The following is a 27,281-nucleotide window of genomic DNA, read 5'->3' as shown; positions in this document are numbered from 1 at the left end:
AAGGCGTTGCAAATCTAGAAACCTCTGTTACAAAAGGTTTTTTTTTTTTTTTTAATCCTCAGTGATTCAAAAAAAATCTTCACCTAAAGGGCATCCCTCTCTAATGATCCTGCAAAAGAACAAAGATGAGTTAGGGGCAGCCCAGGAGACCCACACATGCTGAGAGACCAAGCCCACAAGCAGGCACGTCGGAGCTGGACCAGTACCTGAAGGCCAGGAGCCTGTGTCTGCTGTGTGCCCTGGCCGTAGTAGGCCCCTTGCTGTCTGTAATACTCCACCCAGGCAGCGCTGTAGTCCGGAGGCGAGCTCTGCTGGGAGCCAGGACCTGCACCCTGGTCTGGAATGGGAGAGAAAGGCAGAGCGATGAGAAAACGAATGCACGGCTGACTGCGGGGTGGGGGCGGGGCGGGGCGGCGTCCCACTTACTCTGTTTCTTGTAGTACTCCTCCCATGCTTTGCTGTAGTCAGGGCCAGTGTTCTGGGGTTGACTCTGCTGACCTGCAAAGGTAAGCGGGCGTGATTAGCACCATTAAGAGAGCTCAGCAAGAACACAGGTCCTGGACCCTAAATAAGCACTAATATAATGACTGAACAATAAATAAAATAAAAAAAAGCGTGACAATGCTTGAAAATGAATGTTAATGTAAAGTAATAATGTAATTTACTGTTTATTGTTATATATTGCACCCAAAAATGCCACTGCATGATCTGTCTAATTACACACCATACACGATAATCCCATAAAGGGGGAGGACACAAACAGGATAAAAGATGACCAAAGCACGTGTCTACATTTAAAACAAGAAAAGAGTCTCCTTCAAACAAATACTTCTAGATTTGCACCTGTGCACTTCAGCACTCGATGATGCGGGGTTGCTGTCACAGAGACAGTAGGAGGCATGCGAGAAAAAGGGCTTACAGGCCTGCTGGACAGGTGGGTTAGCAGTGGGGGTTGGTGCCCGTCTGAACAGAGGGGAGGGGGAAGTGATAAACTGGCTCCTAGTCACTCCTTCAGAGAGAGTGTGTGTGTGTGTGCATATAATGTAGTGATATCAATATCCTAGTACCTGTACCAAAAGTCTTAACACCTAGTGTTTTATTTGGTTTATTTCAAACAGCTTTAAGTTGACCCCCTCCAAAACACACACACACACACACATGATTTTTCATCTTCATTAATACATGAAGCAGAATTTACAGTTTCATAATTATTCAGGGACTACATATTGATATTGCTATTGCCACCCCAAGTACAGATCTTTGGTCCGCTAGTACAAGGATGTGTATATAGTGTCAGTGAAGCAACAACAAAAACCCACAACTCGCCTAGCTTTTTATAATACTGCTCCCATGCTTTGGAATAGTCCATCTGGCCAGTCTGGGATCCATTGTGACCTGAAATCAGAAACAGAGGTTTAGCAGTGAGAACATCCTTCCTCTTCTGGGTCCACAGAAACCAGCTGTTAGTGAACCAAGAGTCTGGGATGTAGGGGAGGAGTTAAGTACCATGTTTCTCAGACAGAAATAGGTGACAGAGCGAGGTATAGTCTGTACTGAACTGATTTCACTGAGACTGCAGGAAAATGCTGGGTGGACCTACCGGGATCCTGCTGGCTTTGAGGCTGCCATGGCTGGTATGTTGTGCCCCATCCACCAGGCATGAAGGTTTGTGGGCCACTAATGCGGAAGGAGAAAAATAAAAAAAAAAAGCCCACAAGGTTTAACAAAAAGCCACAAAAAAGGAGGACTTAGCATTTAGTAACAGACAGGAAGTAGGTTTCCAAAAAAAAAAAAAAAAAGGCAAATAAGTAAAACAAAAAAAACCAAACAAACAAACAAAGAAAAAAAAAAAAAAAAAAAAAAAAAAAAAAAAAAAAAAAAAAAAAAAAAAAACTCACTTCTGGTGGGGGGTACCAGGTCCTTGGGTGAAAGGATTTAGCCCAAAGCTGCTGCTGCCTCCCATTCCTGAGGCCTGAATGAGGAGAAGAGCAGCGAAGAGGAGGAGAGAGAAAGAAGAGCCACTTGAGGACGAAGGAAAGGTCAAAGGGCAGATGTTTGTTGCTGAACACTGTCCAACCCAGTTGGTCATTCAAAACTTAACTCATCGTGACACTATATGTAGTGGCGAGAGGGCAGGGAACAGAGCCACGAATGACCACCTACCCCGATCTTCTCATCAATAAGCTGCCGGGCCAGCTCCATTTGCTGAGGGGTGCCTCGGATGGAGAATATGCGCACGTTGGGATCTGTGTTGGGTGGAGGGTTCCTCTGCAGCTCAACGTGGGCTCCTGACTGTTGGTTGATGTTCTTGATGGTTTCTCCACCTGAAAGGCAAAGTTATTATTTAAAAGGTTGTTTAAGTATGTACGGTACATTATAGGGGTACATTTGAATAAATGGGTGTCTAAGGATGCTAGGCCTCAAAGTAGAAAATAGAGAAGAAATCCTTTACAGAAAACTGCCTAGAATGGCTTACTTTTAAACATTATTTCCATTTTGGAACGACTGGAGAAATTCTGTTAATGTGCCACCAAAAATCATTTTGAGTATCTTACCACATTATTACTCAGTACATTGTATTTTTTAGTTCCCTTAATTTCATTTTGGCCATTGAGGATGCCTGAAAAGGACAGTTGCACATTTACAACGCAGAAAACATTACGAAGCCCCCATGAGGGGAGAATAAAAATAAAAAGATAAAAAAAAATCCACAGACTGCATAACTTCATCACAGAAGACGATCACTAAGATGGACATGCAGGCAGTAATTAACAGTCCGGGAGGGTTAAGAAATTAAAGCGTATCCTCCATGGGATGTCCCTCCTTTCTGCCTCTTTTATTTGCTCATTCTCAAACATGTTTTTTTAACTAAGGGGTAGAAGGGGAAGAGAGGGTGGCGTACTGTCTCCTCCTCCTCCCCTCTCGTCCCAGTGAAAAGACACCGTAGCTTCCCAAGGGGAGAGCAGGGGGACGTCCAAACATCAATTACACGTTTGTTCACATCTGGGTGACACTCGGACGACCCCTGCTGACCCCCTCTGAAAACACTGGTCAGAAAGCCTCCTCCTCCCATGGCCTCTTCGCTGGTGCCAATTGACAAGGCATGGGCCATTAACCCATTGTTAACCAAATGAAACTTCTGCATTGATGAAGCCATTATGAGGTCTCTGGTCAGGGAGAGAAGACTGGCTGAACACTGACCATTCAGTTCATGGACTGAGCCTCACGAGGCCAAGCTAATTTTTGCTTATCAATGAGACTGGTTTAGTCAGCTGGAGGGGGAAAAGGTGAGAATTTCATGGGGACCCGGAGCAGTTGTGGGAACACTAACTGTGCTCTAAAATATGGAGGGATTTAGAGAAATGGGGAAATCTAGGCAAAGGTGGCTTTCTGTAGGCATATATTTTCAGTGTAACCACAGTCACCAGAACACATTTTCCTATTCATAAGAAACATCTTGACAATGGGGCTGTATTCAGGGAACGGAAATGTGCAAATTACAAAATAGAGTTCATTAATAAAATGTATATTTAATGAAATATACAACACGTAAAAATTTTTTTACCAATTACTGAAAATGTTTTTTACAAGCAGCAAATCATACGGAAAGCATAGGTACTATAGAGCGGACGTTTGTGTTCGCTGACTGCTCGCTTGTTATGCGAGCTCTAAAGAAATAATAGAAAAGTCTTTACCATTTTATATGGTGGCTAAAATCCCTTTCAGCAAGTTAGCAAAGACCAAACCTGCAGACATTTCAGTCTACACATCTACGGGTGGTTAAGAAACATCTTAAAATATTAGAAGGGAAAAAGTTACAAATGAAAAAGAGCATCAGGTATCAAACACATCCCGTTTGCATGTGCACCATGTAAACATATAATATTGTGTAGGTCCAGAGAATATAATTACCTAGGAGTTTTCTAATTCAGTGAGCATTTATCTAAACCTAATTTCATTTACAAGCACAGTTACCAGAGAGGTGAAACAGAAAGCAAAAACAAAAAAATGAACTAAATCACATATATTGCTAAAATGCTATGATCAGTTCTTCTGCTACCTTAAATATCGAGGAAAAAGGAATATATGGAAAATATCTAAGGAAACATGACACTGCTAGTGTAAGCATAATGGCAGGTTCACTTGTGCTTCACCACAGCATTACATACAGCCATACTAAAACAGTCCAATTTATTTATAACAGGCGCTAAGCCCAGAGTCCCTGCCCTGGCCACACCAAAGCAGCCGCAAGTCTACACATTCCGACACCCTAACTTCCAGCAGAGTGGAACGCAAGTTAAATAGGTAGCTTTGAAGCAAGCATGAATGGTCTGTGAGCTAATTTAGATCATTCATCCACTCAGACGCCTCCATAGCCCCGAATGGCTGTGATTAGATGTAACCATGTAACCCACATGATTGCAGGTTATTATGAGGATTCAACAATTAATGTCACATTACGTAAATTATCCTCTTCATTAGGCTCCCTGTGGAGCTGAATGGGACTTGTGTTGCAAGAATGAGCGGGGGAGGGAGTCAAACGACACGGCCACCCTCGAGAGGTGCCGCCCTCTGAATGTGTTTAAAAGTCAGCAGCATTAAGGTTCACACACACGATGAACCAGTTTTAAAGGGCATGACTTTGCACATATCTGAGCTTAATAGCCAATTTGGTTGACTCACCTTTCCCGATCACAAGGCCACATTTGTCAGCAGGTATTGTGTAAGTGACTTCCTGAACTCCTCCTGGTGCGCCGATGTTCCAGTCGCCACGACCTCTACCTCGTCCTCTGGGCCCAACTGACCCCCCAAAACCATCCCTCTCCTGTCCAGGGAAAATAAAATGCTGGTAAATTTGTGTACAATGTACCTTGCTTGGAGTTTTTTTGGCCTTAGAGATACAGGGTTTGATGAGAATTATAAAGAAATATAAAGAAGAAAGAAGAGCCCAACTGCCTTTACAGGTCTGATAAAACAATCATAAAATCTTTTTGAGTTAATTTTTTCTTCATTAATGTACATACAGCACCACATATTGACAGAAAATGTATTAACAAAGAAAAACTGAAACATCACATTGCCCTAAGTATTCATACCCTATGCTGTGACACTCATATATTTGGTGTAGTAGTAGCCTAGTGGGTAAGAAAGCAGACCCGTGATCGGTAGGTTGTTAAAATACAAGGTACCAAGGTGCCACTGAATAAAGCACAGTCCCCACACACTGCTCCCTGGGCACCTTTCATGGCTGCCAACTGCTCACCACATTTCGTTGTGTGCACAGTGTGCTGTGCACACATCACAATGACAATCACTTCACTTTCATTTATTTAACTAAGGTCCTGCTCATGTCTTCTGATCCTCCTTCAGATGGTTCTACACCTTCATTTGATTCCAGCTGTGTTGGATTATACTGATTGGACTTGATTAGGAAAGCCACACCCCTGTCTATATAAGACCTTACAGCTCACAATTAATATCAGAGCAAAAGAAATTAAAGAGGTCAAAAGGAATTGTCTGAAGAGCTTGATGCACTAAAAGTTCCGAAGAGCACAGTGGCCTCCATAATCCTTAAATGGAAGATGTCTGTGACAACCAGAACCCTTCCTAGAGCTAGCTGACTGGCCAAACTGAGCTATTGGCTGGAGAAGAGCCTAAAGAAAGGTAACTCCCCCTAAAGATCTCTGTGGCTGAGCTGCACCAACGTTTACCATACAACCTGCCAGAACTGGAAAGGATCTGCAAGGAGGAATGGCAGAGGAGCATCAAATCCAGGTGTGGAAAAACTTGTTGCATCTTTCCCCAAAATACTCATCGCTGTATTAGATCAAAAGGGTGCTTGAACTAAATACTGAACAAAGGGTCTGAATACTTAGGACTGAGAAATTTCAGTTTTTCTTAATTAAGAAATCTGCAAAAATGGACAATTCTGCGTTTCTCTGCCAATATGGGGTGTTGTGTGTACTAATGAGGGAAAGAAATGAACATTTAGCAAACGGCTGCAATAACACAGTGAAATATTTGATGAAACAAACATCCCTTCTGCAAAGAGAATTGTCAACTACCTAAAAACAATTAAAACTAGAAAGGGTCACCCAGTCTAATATCATATGCCATCAAGGCAAGACTTAGACCTAGGAAAGCTAGTCAGCATCAAAGGGCTGAGTGTCACTGGGAAATTGGTCGTACAGCGAAAGGACATAAAAACAGAGGGTGAGGAGCAGAGGTGCTGGTGTCAAACCTGTGCTGTGTGGACCAGCTCATTAATGAGGTGAACTGCATGCTGGCATCTGTCGGACTGGCCCATCACTTGAGCGATTCGGTCGGGGCTGATGCCATCATCTGGGTGACAGAAGAGCGGGTGAATGTGGGATACAATGCCAGATGGGTCGAGATAAACTTCGGCTAAACTTTTTAGACATTTAAAAAAAAAAAAACAAGGGATGGGCTAATCCAGCAATTCTCAAAGAGTGGGGAGCAATGTGATTAAGCATACATAGTGCTTTGCTTCATTGTGACTACAGTAGGACAAGCCTACAGGGTCAATAATCAACAAAGGTAACAGCATAATTTTGTAGAAAAAAAACAAAAAAAACAATTGAGAAGCACTCAGCTAATACATTATGATGAAGGGGGGGTGTCTCCTATCTTTAAAAGCAATTAGATCAGGTCAGATCAGCTACTGAGACATTAGATGGAGGGGAGCAAGGGGCATGACAGGGGCCAGTCACCTGGTTTGAACTGGATCCTCACGCCAGCATCATTTTGGATCTTCTTGATCATTTCCCCATTTCTACCAATGACTATTCCGACAGCAAACCTCGGAACTGCTACCTGTATGGACAGATTGTAGGATATTACATTTTTTAATTATTATAATAATAATAATAAAAAAATTCCCAGAGCAAACGCTCATTTCACTACAAAATACCACTTGAATAAAACCAGAAAAGTGTGGAACTTAAAATACCAGCATTTTGAACATGATCCATGAATATTCAAAGTCACAATTGATTATTAAATTACACAACCATAAAACTAGTCATGATTGTGCAACATCATATTTGCCTATATTTAGTTTTTACTTCCTTGGGGGAATAAGCTGAATCTGATATTTCAAAACCTATTCAAACATGCTTCATCAAATAGCCCCATGGTTTTACAGTTGTTCTAACTTGTCCTATGGCACAAAGATGCATCAAGTCCTGTTTCTGCAATCCCTCAAAAGAGAACACTTCTCAATTTCAATTACACTTCCCAATGGTAATTACCAAAGCATGATTTCACGCACGTTACACCAATAATCTCAGTAAATCGCAGAACTAATTTAGCACGTGTTCTATTAAAAATACACTTACATCAAGGCTGCTTCCCGCAAGTCTGGAGCCGCCCAGTCCCGCACGGAAGTCTCCTTGGTCTTTATCTCGGATAATCTCAACCACCAGCTCTCTAGCTTGCTGGAGGAGGAAAAGAAAATTATATTAATGAATAAATAAATTGTACATCATAACACAAACAAAACACGTTTGGTAATTATGTGAATTATACATTTCGAATATTGAAACAATGACAGCGTCCGACACACCTGGACTTTGTATGGGTCTCCAGTGATTCTCAGGGGCTTATCTGCACCAGTGGGCATTGGGCCATCCTGTATCATGATCATCTTCACTCCTGTTCTTTCCTGAAGCAATTGAACACAAATATCATTTAGTGATTGCCCGTAGTTGCAATATCAACTGCAGTTTTGATAACGGTTATTCAAAACGAACAGATTCCTTACCTGAAGCTGTTTGATGGTGTCGCCTCCTTTTCCGATAACTAGACCCACTTTGCTGGCTGGGATGAGGATCTCTTGGATGGCATTGTTGCCGTCCATATCACTGTGGAAGCCAGGGCCATTTCGACAACGTTCAACAATCTGACCCAGCAAACGTTTTGCCTGCCTGACAGACCGAAGAGGGATAACAGGAAACAAATTTACCTTCTGGCAAATAACTGCTGATACTGTTGATTATGAACTACATCTTAAACATTCAAAAGGAAGCAAATCATTACACACAGGCTTTACAACTTAAGTAGCAAAATCAGACAGGTATTGACATAGAAACACATTTGCAGCACATCGGCAATTGATTGCATATTAGGTACACGAAATCCAAAAAATAAACTGTTTATTGGACAGTCTTTTTGTGGTTTTTAAGATTTAAGAGTGTGGATGGGGCGGCAAACAGGGTATGCAGAAAAGCCTTTGCTTACTCAATGTTTTCAGGACTTCCTGTCAAGGTACAGGGCCTGTCCATCATCCCTCCACTGTCTGCAGCACAAACATACACAAAGAGACACATTAATCAGAGCAAAAGAGAACAAAACGGCACACACCACTACTACTGGGTAGTAGGATTACAGGTGCAGAAATAAATGTAAAACAATTGGTCAATTATTTAAGGTTAACACTTCCCTTTAGGAATTGTGCTATGGTAAGGGTGGTAGTAGCCTAGTGGGTAACAAACTCGCCTATGAACCAGAAGACCCAGGTTCAAATCCCACTTACTACCATTGTGTCCCTGAGCAAGACACTTAACCTTAAGTTGCTCCAGGGGGGACTGTCCCTGCAACTACTGATTGTAAGTCGCTCTGGATAAGGGCTTCTGATAAATGCCGTAAATGTACATTTTAAAAGATGTCATAATATAACAGAGTAATTTCATGTACTGTCTTTAAAATACTCTCGCAACCATTTGCAAAAAAAGGCTAGACAGTTTTATAATCCCATACCTCAACCATGTGATAAAAGACATGTGACATAAGCCATGCAAGTTCACCCACACCATGAGGAAGTGCCTACCAGGAGCAATCTGGATCTTACAGCCAGACTCCAGCTGAATTCTTGTGATCTGTTCTCCACCTCTTCCAATAACTTAAAATAAAATAAAATAGATAAATACAGCAAGTCTGCAAACTGCATAGGATAAAAATCTACATAAAAAGAACCTAAAACCACAGCAAAGCTTGGACATCTCAGACAATGACTTTTTTTCCTCAATATGCAAAGATACTTACTAAACCCAACCATCTTATCAGGCACTTTGAAGTCTTCAGTCACAATAGCCCTGGACACGAGAAGAGAAAGACTGAATTTATCCATGTCAAAATAAAGACGCTGCAATTAAGACGCAGGAATTTGTCAGCCATGTGGCTTAAATGTAGCTGGGCTGCTCAGTCACGTAGGTGCGCTAGGCATGTTACACCAACAATAACACAGGTTATCGATATCTTGAAGCCTGGGCTGAAATTGCATAGTAGACTACAGTTTAGAAACTATACATACCTTTGATGTGCAAGTGCACCCAGCTGGTTGCCCACTGCAGGAAGAGAAAATTGCCATTTAATTAAACAACACTCATCTATACAAGTGAACAAAGGAGGCTGGCGGGTATTAACAAGCTGTGGTGGAGCAAAAGGTAAAGAGTGGCCACAGGTTTGTTCAAAAATGACTCCAAAACATGACAACATGTTTGTACATTTTCCACTTGTGGGACTAATAAAGGATCATCTTATCTTATCTCACCTCAACAAGGCACCAGTTTGTCACAGGACCAACAAAGCATTGGTACAAATGTCAGTATAAGGCTAGATGTCTAAAATTAGACCAATTAAAGTTATATAAAGCCAAATCCAACATTGTGCACGTTTTTTATCATGGTTTGGAAGTAGACATGTGACCCCACCATTTACATTTAAATTTTTGTGAATGACAGGGATCCAGAATATTATTAAGAACCATTTTTCTCTCACGTTCAAGGAAATTTAAGTATAAGTGCCGCTTTTAAAATTCCATTTGAGTAAAACCCCAAAAGAATTTACCTTCAAATGTACTTAAGTTTCAAAGGAAAAGTACAGCGATTTAACACGTTTCTTACGTTCTACTATTAATTTTGTAATAGAGCACTTTCTTAATGAACTAATTAGGGTGGTAGTAGCCTAGAGCTGTAATGCTGTAAAATATAAATGACTCTTGGGACTAAGGCTGAAGGATTTTAAGAAAACGTACTTTTTCTTAAAAAAAAAAAAAAAAAAAAAAAAGAATAGTAATTTACTTGACAAATATTGGAATTGCGATTTAATTTGTGATTATACACTATACTATGTGTAGTAACTGTAGCATAACCATAGTGAAATATGAACTGCGCTGTGCCTAGCATAACAAGTTGCGAGCGAGTGCCCTTGCATGCGTTTAAGTGGGCGTGGCTTTTAACACATCAGATTGGTGAGCATGTCTATCAAACAGGAATATCAGCGCAACCTGATCAGACTCCTCCACCCATGGGTGGGGCTGTCGCCCGGCGGGCTACAGTCGTTTTCAGACCAAATGAGACACGCGGTTGTCAGTGCCAAATCTGTTCCACTTGCCCGATTGTTTACGCACAAGCGTGTGCAACAGTTAGGGTCACACCACTCGCTGGCCTTGTGTGTGACTTTACATTAGTTGAACGCATTTTTGCATGACCAATAAAATCAAACCGGCATAGCGGGCTAGTGTTCGGCCTGTCCCTTCGAAACATACACAAAGCGTGAAACACAAACCTCATGGCGAGTACAACGCATGCCACGTTTGGTCTGAAAGTGGCTTACCACGAAGATCTCAGAACGGATGGATAGAGCATCATCTGCCCACGCTGTGCCCATTTAGCTGCATTTGACATTAGTCCAGTCCCGTTCTCCACACTGTCTCTGCAGCTGCTTCTCTCCTGCCTGCATCCACAACGCGCCAGTCTCTCGCTCACTGACCACCTCCAGCCCACCCAGCATGACTGCAGCCCCAACAATAACGGATTTAGCAAAGTCTGGCATTGCAAAATTGCAGTCAAATTGCGATTTTGGATCGATTTTGATATACTGTTCCGCCCTATTTGGCACAACAATCATTTAACATTGTCTAAAATTTTTCTGACATTCATTAAAATAATCATAAGCACAAAACAATGATACAAGCAATTTCCATTAAGTCAAACTATTGAATAAAGGGTTTGTAAAGATTAGTGAATATTCTGTGAATAGTTGATTATTTTATAAAATTACAGATTATGAAATTACTGCAAAGTACCGTCCCCACTCATTCCCCAGGCGCCTTTAATGCCTGCCCACTGCTCATCAAGGGAATTGGTTAAAAGCAGAGGACACATTTCGTTGAGTCACCGTGTGCTGTGCTTCACAATAACAATAATCACTTTGCTTCACTTTAGACATTCTTGCCAGACATGGACCATGTGCAAGTTCAGGTCTCTTGGTACTTTCATGACCTACAGCCAGGTAAAAACTGGGCAAAAATCCATAAGACTTTCCCAATTTAAAATGTGATTACAAGGCTTTGGATAGCTTCTGCAAGCGACTGATTGGAAAAGTTTGCTTTCTGAGAAAATAGTGAACGTGACATCTCAGTCCCCACAAGAGCACTTATTCCAGGCCCTACAATCAGCTTCTGCTAAGAACCCAAACATTTTAATGTCTTTTGACCATATACAAGTCCTTGCATAATGTTAAAGGCCCCTATTATGACTTTTTTTTTTGCTTTTATATAGTGGACCCCTGATACCATATCTGAAGTCTCTTTCTGAAATTCAGCCATGTTGCAGAATTACAACCATTTTTAGCCAGTCACAGAATGAGATTTCTAGCCACTGCAGGAACATCAGAATAGTGTTTATTGGCCAAGTATGTGCAAGCACATACAAGGAATCTGAAGTAATAATAATGTTAAATAATCTCATAATAGGAGATCTTAAAAAAAAACTACAGGGCTTCAATTTCATAAAGGGACATTAGCAGAATGTGTTTTCTACTATAGAAATGAACCAGTGGCTACTAATAAGATAAATATTCTCTCTGGTAAATAAGCCGCAATATTAATTTACCGTGACAGTAAAATTTACAAACTGTGTTTGACTTGATAATAGAAATGTTTAACTTCATATCAAACTGCACAAAAAAATTCTCTCAAACCTTAAACCATTTACTCAAACATTTTTATACAATTAAAGATGCCCTATTTAAGACAGAAAAGAGGCGGGGCTTGTCAGTGACTGACATCCACAGAACTTTTCTACATTGTTTCTCCTTTCTGAAAAGATAGAATTTAAAATTTATTGATTCTGACTTTTCTAATCTGGATTCCAAATTATGAACAATGTTTATGAAGAAATGTGGTCTGATTATGGTTGGTGATATTTACACTCAATTTGATACACAACCATATGCGTTGAGTTATTCCACCACCATTATCATGGTGTTAGTCCATTTTGTCAAAATAGCTGCCAGAATCCTGCAAAGATCATATCATTTCCTGCTGTATAGCCTGTGGCTAAAGGCTGCAGTTTAAGGTTTTACACATGTGTAAATGTGGTTACACTTATCAAGGTTCACACATTCACTGCGACATGCACTCTGTATGTCTGCATGTACCAGTAAATCCAAACACGAATGATCACATTTTAAATTGTTTCAGGCCGATTTCAAATAAAACCAGGCGAACCAAGAGGCCCGTTTCAAAAACACACCCAGTGGAACCCGAGACAACATACTGAGGCTTCTGCTGTGCTTTCCCCCCACCCCACCCAGAGCGGTATTTTGTGTCAGAGAAAAACCGGTTTCACTTCTCCTGCAGGAAGAGTGGCAGCAGCGGCGCTCGCCCTGCTGCCTGACGTACGCTGGCGTGAGCGGGTGTCCGCGGGCAGAGGCACTCTGCAGCTCGCCTCCACAACATCTCGGGATCTGTCGGGGCCTAAAAGGTTTATTTACTTTGTGCCGAGGACATGGTAATCCTGCCCAGAAATAACAGCTACGCTGAAGATCACGTGATCTGATTTGACAAGTCCAATTTATTCCGCTGGGCAGAAGCTCGCAGAGAAGCTATTCATCTTCTACACATTAATAAGTCAATTTCAATGGCCTTGACTTAACCAAACCACGTGATACCCAGCCTACCTCGGAGTACACTGGCCGCCGGCGTACACAGGTCAGCATAAAAGCGGCAGGTCGCTAACGTGAGAAGCGCTCTTGGACGTGGCAGTGATTGATGCGACACTGTTTGCTCAGTTCATCTATCCGCCCTCATCGGTTTTCCAAGCAAGCGGCCGGATGAATGTCACAGAGTGAAAGGCCAGCACGGTTTCTCGCCATTCATACACGCTGAACTAATTTTAATCTTCCCCGACAAGGCCGCCACGTAAAAGGCAGGACTGAGGAGAAGCATCTGCTTATCTTATCCAGAGCGACTTACATTCACTAATTACATTGTCAGTTGTCCCCTGGATCAACATGAGGTTAAGTGTCTCAGGGTTACGGGGACAGTACAAGGATTTGAAAAAATGGAACTTTGTAGGTCAACAGTGACAATCTACTGCCACCCGCTTGATCATATCACGAGATATATGGACGTGATGAAGGAAACTAGGCTTCATTATTATTATAGGGTGCTGTAAGGCTGCATGCATAGGGCGGCGCCCAAACAGTAGAAAGGTCCTCACCTCCTTCATCCAGTGAGCGCTTCTGGCCTCCGTAGGCATAGAGTGAGGGGTCTACAACTGGAGAGGAGTTATTAAGATGCTGCATCTGGTCACTGCCCATTTTTGCTGCAATCTGGAGGGGGAGAAAACCAACATTAAGACACGGCAGTGACGACCGGTGCAAGGAATCTTACAAACACAATAACAGAATTAGGGGGCAGTGGTGGCCTAGTGGTTAAGGAAGCGGCCCTGTAATCAGAAGGTAGCCGGTTCAAATCCCGATCCACCAAGGTGCCACTGAGCAAAGCACCGTCCCCACACACTGCTCCATGGGCGCCTGTCATGGCTGCCCACTGCTCACTCAGGGTGATGGGTTAAATGCAGAGGACAAATTTCACTGTGTGCACCGTGTGCTGCGCTGCTGTGTGTCACAAGTGACAATCACTTCACTTTACACTTTTTATTATTCACACCTAACCTCACAGATGAAAAGCAAGAAAAGCGTAATTTCACGAACACAGCGATAGCCCCTGCTGCGACTGAGTCAAGTACAGGCACCAACTCTGCTGCGGTGCTAATTGGGCACTTTTCATTAAATTATGCAGCTTCCCCAGTCCAATTAGCTACTTGCGGTGGCTTCGGCCTGCCAGTCAAAACCAGTGTCCTACAAAAGAGCTGCGCTATCCCCACCCCAACGTTCTCCTTTCAGCTTGTTGTCCTCTGGCGAAATGTACAGCATATCAGAAAATGAAAATGCTAATGTTAAAACACAAGGCGTGGCAATGCACCTCTGTCCCGGCTCTGCTGGGGACAGAGTTTGACAGAGAGAGGAGGAGGAGGAGTGCGGGACAACTTGAATGTGAACCCTGCCGGAGCTTTGCCGAGTGAGAGTGGGGCCCTGTGGAAGGGGGAACTCGGCAGAGATGGCTCCGCCTCCTCCCTCCAGCTAAAACCTTCTTTCTGGGCAATGCTGGGGTGGAATGCCAGCAATGCGAGAGCACTGATAAATCAAATACCCGGTGAAGGCTGAGGCTCGCGGCTGGAGGAGGTAAACACGATCTGAGAAAGCCTGAATGAACAACCGGCCACTTGTTGCCGTGTTTAGGGACCTTCTACGGATTAAGGAAAAAACCCTAAAGCTCACAGAACAGAGGTGGGGAATAGCACCTAAAGCAATTGTATGAGTCTGCTGATTAACTGGCCAACATAATAATAAAATATTTCATCATGATAGAGAACGCTTACATCAATATGAAGACTGAAATGATTACAGCTATAAGTTATAAACAGCTTTAAAGGCCACCTGACAGTGACTTTTCTACACATGAAAATACTGTCACTTGAAGTGAAGTTATTGTCACTTACTATACACAGCAGCACAGCACACTGTGCACACAGTGAAATTTGTCCTCTGCATTTAACCCATCACCCTTAGTAAGCAGTGGGCAGCCATGACAGGCGCCCGGGGAGCAGCGTGTGGGGACGGTGCTTTGCTCAGTGGTACCGTGGTGGATTGGGGATCGAACCGGCAACCTTCTGATTACGAGGGCCGCTTCCTTAACCGCTAGGCCACCACTGCCCACTTTGCATGAACTGCAGCACAATCAAATAATGTCTAGTGGTAAAGCAATAGTCCAATAATTGTTAAATGCGATAAGCGTAACTAAAACTGATGTTTTTGTAATACTTAATCACATGGTAACGTGCATGGGTTAATAAAGTCGCTAAAACTACAATAGTGCAGTCTGCAAAGGACGAACAATTTGAACATAATTTCATGATTGGCCCAGCTGCCTGTTGGAATGAGGTTGTACACCATAGTATGTACACCATGCCAGGTCCCGAACGCTCCAGTTTTGGTATACCTGCTAGATCTCAACATTAAGATCACAAAGAAAGTCACTTTCTCAGCCTCTTGCAGGCAGAAAAGTGTGCAAACGCAACTACATGGCCACAAAGTAAACATGATCCTGATAAACTAAACTTCAGCAGTGGCGTGTGTGTACTTCAAAGAAGGACCTGCACAGAGGAGACCTTCCCTACACAGGATTACACAACTCATCCACAATGCTGGTGCACACCGCCGTCACTAGAGCGCCACGCACAAAGACAGTGATTGTCTCAAACCATACATCGTCCCCCCCCTCCCTCCCTCTCACATTGTGAGCAAAGGCGCTTCTTACATTAACAGGGCCGACTGAACGGGTCCCGAGATCCGCGTTTCCAAGCAGGCGGCGAGAGCGGACAGGGCCGTGACTCTGGCCGCCCTCCCAGTTCTATTTTTTCCACCGTGGTGTTGATAAAAGCAAAACGTGCAAATGGCACTGCTGTCCTACCTGTCCCTCTCCAGATAGGCGTGGTGGAGCCAGGGTGGGACAGCTGACTGTAGCAGTGGTAATATTTATTTTATATATGCATGTGTGTGTGTGTGTGTGCATTTTTTTATATATAGCTCTGACACAGCCAATGAGACATTTGCAGTGACACTGTGTGCCACAGTAACTTCTTTCAAGTGAACCTCGCACGCGCCGATTAAGCACACAGATTAGATAGAGACAAATGGCCAGGGCGTTTTAAAATGGAGACCCTCCCCACCCTCCAACTGCTCCCTCGCATGTGTTACATGAGGGAGATTATGAGTGCTCGCGCGAGAGCGTGCACGCTCCGCATGCTTGGCCCGCGGCCGTGTTTAGGAAGGGGGACATGTGTCAGGGGCAGAGGGCACTATTTACATAGGCTCAGGAGCGCTGGAACATGGCATGGCGGGAAGGGAGGTGCACTGAGCTCCCTGGGTGCAGTGAGTGGGGGGTGGGTGGGCATTGGCGGCTCTCCCAAACACGACTCTTGACAGCTCAGGACTTCCCGTCGGCTGCCGACTGACCACTCACAACTCGTGCTATTATAGTAAGTGGCCGACTCAGTTCACCGTATAGGTTTTCATTGTGTTCTCACTTCGTTCCTACACGGTGATCTGTTACCGACTCCTCCTGTGATCTTTTACGAGTACGACGCAATTGCAAGTTCAGTGAAATGGCACATTGTTACAACATATAAGGGGCGGTGGTGGCCTAGCGGGTTAAGGAAGCAGCCCCGTAATCAGAAGGTCGCTGGTTCGATTCCCGATCCGCCAAGGTGCCACTGAGGTACCACAGAGCAATAGCACCGTCCCCACACACTGCTCCCCGGGCGCATGTCATGGCTGCCCACTGTTCACTCAGGGTGATGGGTTAAATGCAGAGGACAAATTTCACCGTGTGCACCGTATGCTGTGCTGCTGTGTATCACATGTGATAATCACTTCACTTTACTTATAGGTAGCAGCAACAGTGCACAATCGGGTGACACGACGAAGCCCTAAATGTGGCGGCTGTAATGCGGGGGGTCACTGGGACGAGCGCACGTGCGCACAGAACTCAACGCGATGACGTAGCCGTGACAGCGCCGAAACCCGCGAGATTTCCGGGCAGCACGTGGCAAAATAGCCCGACTAAGTCCTTTAAACTAATAATAGGTGGGCAATCATCTTGCACGAACGACCCAGGCGAGGCGTTAACAGGCCACCGAGAGGAACGGTTTCAAACGCCTGACACACGTAAAAAAACCAACTAAAAATTATATATATATATAATAAAATCGCTCACCACAAAACCGGCAAATTAATTACAACGGCGCTAACAATAATTAATAAAACAGAATCAATCTTGCAAAGCAGAGATAGCGACGTTCCGCGAGCCCGTTCAGTATAAATTGCGTCACTCGACAAACAACATTCTACTCGCATACTACTAAGTTAGTTCATTAAAATTATATATATATATATCGTTCATAAGCGAGGGTCGTGCAAGTTAAATTAACTCGTTCCCCGAACTTGTTGCGCCGCTGTTAAAAAAAAAAAAAAAAAACTCGCTAGCTAGCAACGCAGCACTTGGCTAACTTCAGCGGCAAGTTGTAGTTTTTCTTCGCGGAGAAGAAGGTCTCGTAACCGCGCCGCGGACACACGTCGGCCGAGCGCAGGCTGGGCAAAATACGCCACCAAACAGCTCGGCTGGCCGCCTCGTTCGCCCAACTCGGGCCGACGTCGGGGCGAAGTTAAGAAGTAGGCCACGGCTACAGCCGCTCGAAACTTGTGCGGCGTCACAACAGGTTGCACGTCGCGTTTTATTTCATTTTTACAACGCTGTGTTCGGACGGACTGGTGGCTTTGCGCCGATTCGAACCCCTTCGTGTCGACGAGTTAAGAGTTTGGCTGGGTTTTTTTATTATTAGCTGCCACGCTAAGTGTCGCTTGTTTGCTGCGCGCCTTCTGGCCCCCATTTTTTATCTTAATCTGTCCGCACAGCCATGCAAGTCTTAACACTTGGACCTGGCGTAGCCAGTTAGCTTAGTATGCGCACAGGAGGAGGGGGGGGGCTGGGGCAACGCCGCTTAAAAAGTAGCTCCACTCCTCCCCCACCCGTAAAGGCCTCGCTTCAATCTCGTCCGATTGTCTTTCTTTTCTGGGGGGGAGAAAAGCCATAATCCCTCCTGTCCGCTGCCGCGTTACCTGTCGCGCTCGGTGCAACGCGTCGGCGAAGCCGTCTGCTTTCATCCCGGGCTGAGCCACCGAGGCCTGTCCCTGCACCAGCTCCGCCATCATCATCATCATCTCCACCACAGCAGCTCGCTCAGCGACACATGAGCGGGGGGAGGAAGAGGGGGAGCGAAAAAAAAAAACTCGGAGCAGCGAGCCTCGGCCGATCAGACAACACGCGCCGACCCCGGAAGAGGAAGCCAAAACTCGCCTCGGCGGAGGCAACGCGAGACTTCGCCGAGATCACGTGGTGGCACGCGGGCACCGACACCGGATGTGGCGGGATCTCGGTTTCGCGTCTCGGTGTGATGGTCGCCACCTCAGGTGGACCACCTCCTCTCTGACTCGAATTTTCTCTTGAACTATTCCCCTTGAACGCCCACAATTCTTATTTTTGTATTAATAAAGAGTCTGACGTCCTTTCAACGTGTATCGCGGGACGTAATCTGGGGACCACCCTGCATGGAGAACCAGTCCCGCTCCGATTCTGTCATGGCAAGAAACGCTTTCTATCCCCCAGGGTTCAAGATTTACCCGAGAGTGCAAAGAGTGTCATTGATCAGATCTGATTGATTGATTGATCAGAATGATTATGAGAGTTTGGATGGATGGATGTGCTGCAGCCGGGCTGTGTCTGTTTTAGATATGATCGTCCTGTGAGATAATGGCTTTACACTGAGAAACCAACATAACGATCCATGAGGAAAATAGGAAAAAGAGACGAAGCAATTTGGAACTTCCTTGCAAAGTCACATGTGGAAACATCTATCCTTGCACATCTGGCAGATGTTGGATGTATGGAGAGTTAAGTGTAATAAAATTGCCATCAATTTCCAAGCCTGTTTATGCAAAAGAGTTCCCACTGCCTGAATTTTGCCCAAACCGATTATTTATGTCTTGAAACACGAATCTTTGGTATGTGACATATAAATGCAGCGGGTACGAGCACAGCTAGACCTTCAGCACAAATAGCCATGGCAGCTTCACCCAGAAGGATTGTGTTCATGAATAATGTAAACTCCATCACTTGCTCTTTCCATCCCGAACAAACATTTTATTCAACCAGACCACGTTTCCTGATGAGTTGTTTCTGTGAGTCGTTTTCCCATTGGGAGACTGACACATGATGGGGTTAGCCTGGTGGACACACGGAGGTATCAGTTTTCCAGCTCCATCAGCCCGAGGCACTTGCCTCCTGCACAAATTATGGCGGGGAAATGGAAGCGGGAGCGAGGGCAGTTGCCATTATGTTAGTCACACTGACACCTCCAAATGAAGATCGCAAATATTGTTTCCATCTGCTGGTCAATGTATTCAAACTCAGGAGCGGGTGGCTGGCTAAAGTTAGTTTTTTCTTCTGTCACCCTGCATCAAAGTCAAACGCTGAAGTCATTCACAGCAATTATAGCCTCAGTTGCCTGCTCCGATCCCCTCTCTTTCTGGCATTTTCCAGGGGATAGCGATATCCAAAGCAGGTGCTGACAGTGGGAACGGGTCAGGACGGGTAAAGAGTTGGATAGAGCATCTGTAATCCTGTGTACTGCTGAAAGCAATTACCATAGAAGGCTGATCAAGTGTCAGGGGTTCCCCTCTCCTGTTTGTTTCGCATTGGGAATAGATTCTGTCATACTTTTTTTTTTTTTTTTGCCCCATGATTGAAATTCACGAAGCATTATAGATTTTGGCTATGCCGTGTAGGCTATATGTATACACATGTATTTTTGTACTTGATGCATCTCTGTCACACTTTTATTATGAGGCTTTTATTTATGATATTTTCTAAAAACAAGACACATGCATGTTTGAAATAGGTAGGTGCACACTATTACTTCTGCCATAAGTGATGTATTGTTCACATTATATTTATTTATGTGGAAGTCATTGTGCAGATTGCATCAGAAAAAATATGTATCACAGAAGCATTACAGATGCTGGAACATGTTACTCTGGAACTTTGTTCATGACATGAGTTGGTGAGGCTGCTTAGCGCTGCCATGCATACACCCAGACAAAAGGGTTTTGTCTGATACTTTTATATTTTTGAAATGGGCAAAGCTAACACCCACTGCAACCTGTTTTATTTAGACTATTCTCCAAGGACAAAATCACCAGCAACACAATGACTCCTTTACAGGAGCGAGATTACTCTTTTAATGAAGTGTTTGGTTAGTGTGATTTTCTTGGCAGTCATAGAAAGGATTCAATTTATTCTTAAGAGAAACTTAAAAGGAGCTAAAAGACACAAAGGGTGCATTCAAAAAACACTTGCAAGTAAACATGACAATTTTACTCTAACTCTGTGAGAATAAAAGCAGGAGCGCATTATTACAGAGCGAGGAGCTTTCTAAAAGGAAAAGAGCAAACCCTTGACAGGTTACTTCCTGTTATATATATTTATAGAAGGAGAGGGAGAAACGGCTGAATAGGAGACCAGACCACTTTTTCTTGTCATCATAAATGCACTCTCTTTTTTATCTCCTTGCATTTTCTCTTTCTTCTTTTCCTCCCTCTTTGACCCTGTGTTCCACACCCCCAGCCACTTTTTTTTTTTCCTTATTCAGTCTTGTATCTGTATTTTAAATGACGCAATTACGTGGGATCCTGCAGTGAAAATTATGGATGTTTTCCACTATTTCCCTCTATCTCTCTGCTGGGACACGATGACCCCTCCCCGGTCCCCATCACGGCTCCCCTCCCTCTCTCCCTCCCTCTGTCCTCGCCCCCCCATCCCGTCCTATTCTTTGCCATTCTCAAGTCCCCCTCCGTCAAGCAGGTTCACTTCATTGTGCTGGTGCCGGCGACTGAGAGGAAATAATAGCTAAATGGGCTTGTTTGCCAGATCCTCTCACCATGAACTAACAAAAAAAGCATTTTCCGAGCTATTTTCTTTCACTGATTGATCTTCTGCTTGTCATTATGCCATGAATCAGCAAGCGAATCCTTTAAGGTGATGGATGCCTTTCAACCGTGTTCAAATAAAAAGCATCCTAAACTCCTTTTGACAATAAGGGAAAATATACAAACAGTGCATAGAATGTCTGAAGCACTTTAAAACATTTCAGCCAATTGTACAAGACATAAAAGGGTTACCGTGTCTTGGGTGTTGTTGGAAGGTGCATTTCATGAAAGCAGTCACAAAATGTTATTCTATTTGGGGCTCAGTTATCTTTCTGATCCTTGAATTTCATCACTAACCCAAACCCAGTCCCTGAACAAAACCACCTTAACATTACAGATGCTGTTCTGGGATCAGCAGCAGATATTTGCTGATACCAGACAGACTTCAAACAAAAAAATAAAATAGTAAAGCTGAGACATAGAAGATAATAAAAAAATATTTATCCAGAGGGAAATTCTTTTATCCTAAAGACAGGCTAAATGCAGTCAGATTTCAAAATGACCCTAACAAAGTAAATTGACATTAATTAGATCAAGTGATTATGAAAGTGACATTGTGTTTTGCCATAAATAGAGAGCAAGGTAGCAGCATGTTATGAGGGATGAAAGCCAACATTCAATAACACAGAGATGAGTGGAATTGCTTGGTCCCATGAAAGTGAAAGTGAAGTGATTGTCATTGTGATACACTGCAGCACAGCACATGGTGCACACAACGAACCCATCACATAAGTTGTGATTGTGGGCTGCCATGATACGCGCCTGGGGAGCAGACATTAATATTGATCCTGAGAAGATCACCTACAGAAAGAGGAAGACTTATTTCCATGGGTAAGAAGGACTTCCTGTGGTGCTCAGTTCTACATCTAGAGGCACCCAGGACAGAAGCAGGCTTTTTGATCAGCTTGTTCAGCCTATTGGCATCAGCCAACTTCACTGCACTGCCCCAGCACATGGCCGCAAAGAACACAACACTCTCTACTACAGAGTGGTAGAACATGGTCAGCATTTTTCTACACTCAGTAGTCAAAAAGCCAGGCCTGCCCTTTCTGGAAGACAGTGTTGGTATTCTTGGACCAGTCCAGTTTACTTCCCATGTGTACCCCCTGGTATTGGTAGTCCTCAGCTACCTCACCATTAACCCCTCCGATGACTGGGGTGGGAGGAGGTGCCTGCTTTCTAAAGTCCACAGTCAGTTTTCTGTCTTTGTGATGTTTACAAAGCTGCCTGAAGTCCAACGTGTAGAGGGTAAAGAGGAAGGTTGCTTGGACTGTCCCCTGCTCTTCAGCTGGACATGCTGTGGTCACTTCGTTAAATAGTCGGTAATGCAAGCTACCAGTGGGGCGTCCATCAGTATTTCCTTGAGCTTATTCTCACCAGTGAAAGTCTGGTAGTGTTAAAAGCACTAGAAAAAAAAAAACCTGAAAGTGAAGTGATTGTCATTGTGAAACACTGCAGCACAGTACACAAAGAAATGTGTCCCCTATCCCCTTAGTGAGCAGTGGGCAGCCATGACAGGCGCCCGGGGAGCAGAGTGGGGGGATGGTACTTTGCTCAGTGGCACCTCAGTGGCACCTTGGCAGTTCGGGATTTGAACTGGCAACCTTCTGATTAGGGGTCTCTTTCCGTACCCACCAGTGGGGCAGTGGTGTCCTAGTGGTTAAGGAAGAGGCCCCGTAATCAGAAGGTTGCCTGATCTGCCAAGGTGCCACTGAGGTGCCACTGAGAAAAGCACCATCCCCACACACTGCCCCCCGGGCGCCTGTCATGGCTGCCCACTGCTCACCAAGGCTGCTGGTTTAAAAGCAGAGGACACATTTCATTGTGTAACCGTGTGCTGTGTTGCAGTGTATCACAATCACTTCACTTTCACTTTCAACTGTTCTTATTTGCATTAATCTATTTAAACAAGTATTTTGGTTACTGGCTTTTCCTTGGGGTGGTGAGTGTGTGTATCATGGACCACGTACATGATGGTTTGATGTTGTACATGAAGTTGCAACTAATACACAATATGAGAATCTGGGCATATGTATTATATAGGGCATATGTAAATATATAATATCATGTAGCTGCCAATGCAATATGGTATATGATAACTTCATTATATTATATAGGATGTTACTTATGCATGTGATAAAGGCACAGTAAAAATTAACAAATATGACCAAATGAGTATCCATATGCTATAGATGAAAAGTATGTGTTTTAGTGTTGAACATGTTATGACGCCTTCCCCCCAGAACTATCCTGAGCAGGACCCTATTAAACTAGGCTCTTGGTCGGCGCTCTTAACCTCCTGCCCTCTAGTGGCAAATCTGAAATCACTGTACACCATACCCCACACAGATTACAAATGGAAAGCCCCGTAGAATTCTGTAGAAAGGAAAAGCTCTTGAATCTTACTGCCCAGTCTTTATTTCAAAACAGCAATGTCCTTTAACCAGTCAGCCCAGCCCAGTATAGTGGGTGAAGAAAGAAAATGTGCATTAAACAAATCTCATAAATACAGACAGCACTCATCCAGGGCCATTAAATGCGCCTGTGGCTGCTGTGGTGGGCTTCCAGGGAGCCCCATAAGAGGCTGAAGAGGAGCAGCACCTTGAACTCTGCAGGCCTCCCCTCCACCCTTTACCTCCTATTACAGCAACAAATCGAAAGACATAATGAGTGCTGCTTGCAAACAAAGCGCAGAGCCCCGGGGCTGGACAGAGCCGTCAATGGGGGGAAAATAAAGCTATTGATTGGGGTAAACATGCTGCATTACCGCCACCCCTGGGAGCGGAGCTTCTCATAGGCATTTGGGACTTGTTTTAGAATCGTCAAGCAGCTGGTTATTGGCCAGAGAGTACGAAAGTGTGTGTGCGAGAGAGAGAGAGACACAGAGAGAGAGAGAGAGTCACCTTCTGATCTTTGCACTCCAGTCTTCTGCTGGAGTGTGTGTGTGTGTTTGTGTGTGAGAGATCCCCTGAGTGAATAAGTAAGATGAGTTAGAGCTTTTCCAACAACTTCCTTGCTTGGCAATGCAAATTATAAAGGGCTAACATAAACATAAACCGACATATAGGAAAGAAAAAGAATAGACAATATTATACGGCAAAAAAAAAATCAAAACAAGCACCATCAAAGAAGGCCCAGGGACTATCACCTAAAACAGTTTATCCGGAGTAGCAAAAAGCTATCGATCGAACGCAGCCCCGCTGGGGAGAAAACTCCAAAGTCCATTGACTATGTAAAGCACAGGTTAGTGCAGATCACTGTAACATGATACCGGGGGTCCTAAACAGTCATTAACCCCACCGTGATGGGCAACATTAAGCAGGAGGCAAAATATTTCTATTTTTCCATCAATATTTTATCACTTGCTCCCCGAAACACAAAGACAGGGCTTTGGTCATAATGGCCTCCCATCTGTTTATAGATCCAGAGGAGAGTGGGTCTGGGTGCCCTCTGACAGCAGCAGACGTCTGGTGGTGTTTGAACATGGACAGTGTGAGAAGGAGCACCTGAGGGAGTTCACCATGCTACTTAAGGGTACTGCGTCTGAGCCGTAGTAGAGATACCTTCAATCTTTCAACATAGATGTGTTCAGGTTATGGACGCCTAATAACAAGAACTGAACATGACCAGACAAATAGTTTGATAGCGTCAGGTGACATTAACTTTTCCATGACTTATTACATACATGCACAGTGTTAGATTTTCACTATTGGTTATTTAGGAGTATAAACACAGTTCACCACAGTTGCCTTGTCCAATGAAAAAGCAACTTCTAGACGATTGTTTACAAGTTCGCTGGCTATCAAACATCCAGTATTGCATTCTGATGTTATTCTGATGCTAGTATAATACACAGTATACGCAGTATATAGCAAAACACGTGTTTCCGATCCAATAATTACATGAATAAATATAACTATAAAACAGGATCTACACTGTTACTGTTTTTCTCCCACCTTACATAATTCACTATACAAGTCTGCGGCAGGCCTCCACCTTCTATAAACCCAGCAGAAGCGCAGTGCAGTGTGAACATGACCTCATCATCTTTTCCAGGCCCATTAGTTTTTGGCTACAAACCTCTGGGGCCTGTTAACCCTTTACACAGCCAGATGGTAAACCATCTCATCAAAGCCCTGAGAGAATGCCAGACCGACAGGCAGCTATTCTTAACAATGGCCTTTTGATTTTGCACTGCACCATACTTACAAAAAACCTGTCATGCTCTACCAGGGCTTCTTGTATACAAAATGTATACTTTTTACTTTGTTGTCTAAAAGAAGTTTCATGGTACTTGGACCTGTGCAAAGAAAGCTTAACCAAAGGATGGGCAGCGTTGTGGAACCCAAACTGAGGTCCAGCATATAAAATATCAAAATGAGTCGAGCAAAACGATTGATGTATTTTAACAGTTTTACTATGTTGTCACAGTAAATGTACTTTTTAAAATAAATGCATTCATTAAATGTGCCTGATGTCAAAATGGAAATTTCAACTCAGTCAGCCGTTGACGTAGTGTGAAAACTTGAATGGTGAACAAAACGTGCGTTTTCTTTGCTCTGGTCTGACGCCCTGAAAAGTGGAGAGCTGCACACAATGCACACGCGCATAAAAAAAATCAAAAAACAAAAAAAACACACGTGGAGTAAACCTCTGCAGTGCCTTGTTAAAACTACACCTTGATGAGGCTGTCTCCCACACTGCAGGGGCTCTGTGCAGGCCTGAGGTCTTAGGTTACTCTAATTGATGGTAATTGACCTCCTGCAGTCGTTGTTCCTGCCCTTTTATGCCGGCTGATGTTGAGAATAAAGGTCAGTGAGGCATGGAAGCAGAGTTGGACAGGTTTGCAAAGACAGACAGACCAGGACATTGTACGCCCTGTTTGAAGTTCACTCGTCTCCTCTATAATGTCACTAACTTATGCATTGCACACTGATTGGCATAGTTATACATTATACATGTATATACATTAAAGGAAATTGGATCAGTTGAATGAATGCCCTCAGAGAAACCACAAAGGAGAATCTTTAAAGGACAATCTGTGTTTTTGTAGGGCTGTCAAGCTATTAAAATGAACTAATTGGCCATGTTGCAATGTATTAATCATAACATAATCATAACTTGCTATAATGCCTATTTAAAAGGATGAGTGTGGTAAAGAGACTCAGGGAAATTTTCAGATGATGTGGCCCCAAAAAAAGTGAACTGTGTGTCACATGGCACTGTGTATGTGTTGAAATATTTTTATCTGGTCAGGCTTGATTTCCATTCTGTGTGCTGAAAAAAGCAGCAAATGTGTGCCACGGTCCAGCCATGGCTCCCTATTTTCATTTACTTTAACGTGTTAAATATTTATAGATCGATCAAGAGATTAACATGTCGTTTATGATAAGCCATGCATTTACCAGGCTGATCTGGCTAATGGTTGCAGACACGTCAAGCCGAAAAGCTGATCTAAAATTTCTGAGATTTAGTTGTGTCACCATTTATTCCTCAGATCAGTGTTTTAAACTGCTAAATAGACTGGGTGATGCTTGCCAACATCCCACCCATTTTAAAGAGGAGGACACAGAATATGAAACCTCAACTGGACAGTTAGCTCCTAGTACCAGACTAAGTAACCAGCCATCTGGACTTTTCGATTTTTTCCACCATTAAAATTCTGTTAAATGACATACAGTGAAGTGTTACATCGACAGAGGTGAATATTTGTCAGGTTTGTGTTTGTACATGGCAGAGTCTTGGGTTGCTTATGCGGAATAAGAAAGGAAAGCACCAAACAATGGCAGTCTTTGTCTGACCTCAGAGAGTGACAGGGCAGGGACGGGACACTAGAGACACAGCAGACTTTTATAGGGGTCCATTTCAGTGACAACTTCAGACTGAAAAAAAAAAAAAAAAGAAAAATTACTCCACCCTTTGTGGGCAGCGATCCCAGGAGGAGAGTGGTGGGTGCGAGGCTAATGAGAGATAATTGATGCAAGGTCAGGGACGATTAATTTTCCCCGGTCAAGCCCGACAGGTAAGCCTCGGCCGGTTCAGGGCTCCCTGTGAGGAACATGAGACCGTGGGTGGACAGGCTGGGGTGGACAGGTGCGCTCCGTCATTCCACCCCTGCATCCGATGGGAAGGCCAGAACCCCTCCCGGCTGCTCTTCGCCCATTCAGAAGCTCTTTCCCTGCTGATGACACCAACTGCTTGGGTGCTGGTGGATGAGTCTGGAGTGTGCCTGGTTGGTTAAATGGGGGCTGTCGTCTGTCCTTTCCTTCAGCTTCACTGCTTAAACCCAATGCCTTTTTTGTCTGATG

At 43.9% G+C, this 27,281-nt stretch overlaps 1 protein-coding gene across 2 annotated transcripts; it reads right to left on the bottom strand.

Moving 5' to 3' along the window:
- Positions 1-18,255, bottom strand: fubp3 (far upstream element (FUSE) binding protein 3). Of its 2 annotated transcripts, XM_028974251.1 has the most exons (20): positions 18,049-18,255; positions 13,527-13,638; positions 9,332-9,365; positions 9,064-9,113; positions 8,849-8,920; positions 8,260-8,317; positions 7,784-7,946; positions 7,586-7,684; positions 7,359-7,457; positions 6,732-6,834; positions 6,242-6,342; positions 4,684-4,825; positions 2,164-2,324; positions 1,899-1,972; positions 1,601-1,677; positions 1,327-1,395; positions 844-963; positions 427-498; positions 207-337; positions 1-109 (listed from the first exon to the last, which is right to left on the bottom strand). In XM_028974251.1, exons 1-20 carry the CDS (start codon positions 18,148-18,150, stop codon positions 101-103), a joined length of 1,848 nt encoding a protein of 615 aa, XP_028830084.1. In that variant the 5' UTR covers positions 18,151-18,255; the 3' UTR covers positions 1-100. The 2 variants fall into 2 exon arrangements, with proteins under 2 accessions (XP_028830084.1, XP_028830085.1); XM_028974252.1 differs by lacking the exon at positions 844-963 and having other exon boundaries at positions 18,049-18,251.
- Between the last annotated feature and the right edge of the window lie 9,026 nt (positions 18,256-27,281).

This window comes from Denticeps clupeoides, chromosome 3 (assembly GCF_900700375.1).
Source record: "Denticeps clupeoides chromosome 3, fDenClu1.1, whole genome shotgun sequence".
Classification (NCBI taxonomy): domain Eukaryota; kingdom Metazoa; phylum Chordata; class Actinopteri; order Clupeiformes; family Denticipitidae; genus Denticeps; species Denticeps clupeoides.
This window is presented reverse-complemented; position numbering and strand designations above follow the sequence as displayed.

What these genes read in the sequence shown, in the direction of transcription:
- fubp3 (XM_028974251.1), bottom strand. Translation starts at nt 18,150, where the DNA reads ATGATGATGATGATGGCGGAGCTGGTGCAGGGACAGGCCTCGGTGGCT. An exon ending in ACACCATCAAACAGCTTCAG is followed by an intron (nt 7,685 to 7,783) that starts GTAAGGAATCTG and finishes CAATTGCTTCAG; the next exon opens with GAAAGAACAGGAGTGAAGAT. An exon ending in TCAAAGCCAGCAGGATCCCG is followed by an intron (nt 1,396 to 1,600) that starts GTAGGTCCACCC and finishes TTCTGATTTCAG; the next exon opens with GTCACAATGGATCCCAGACT.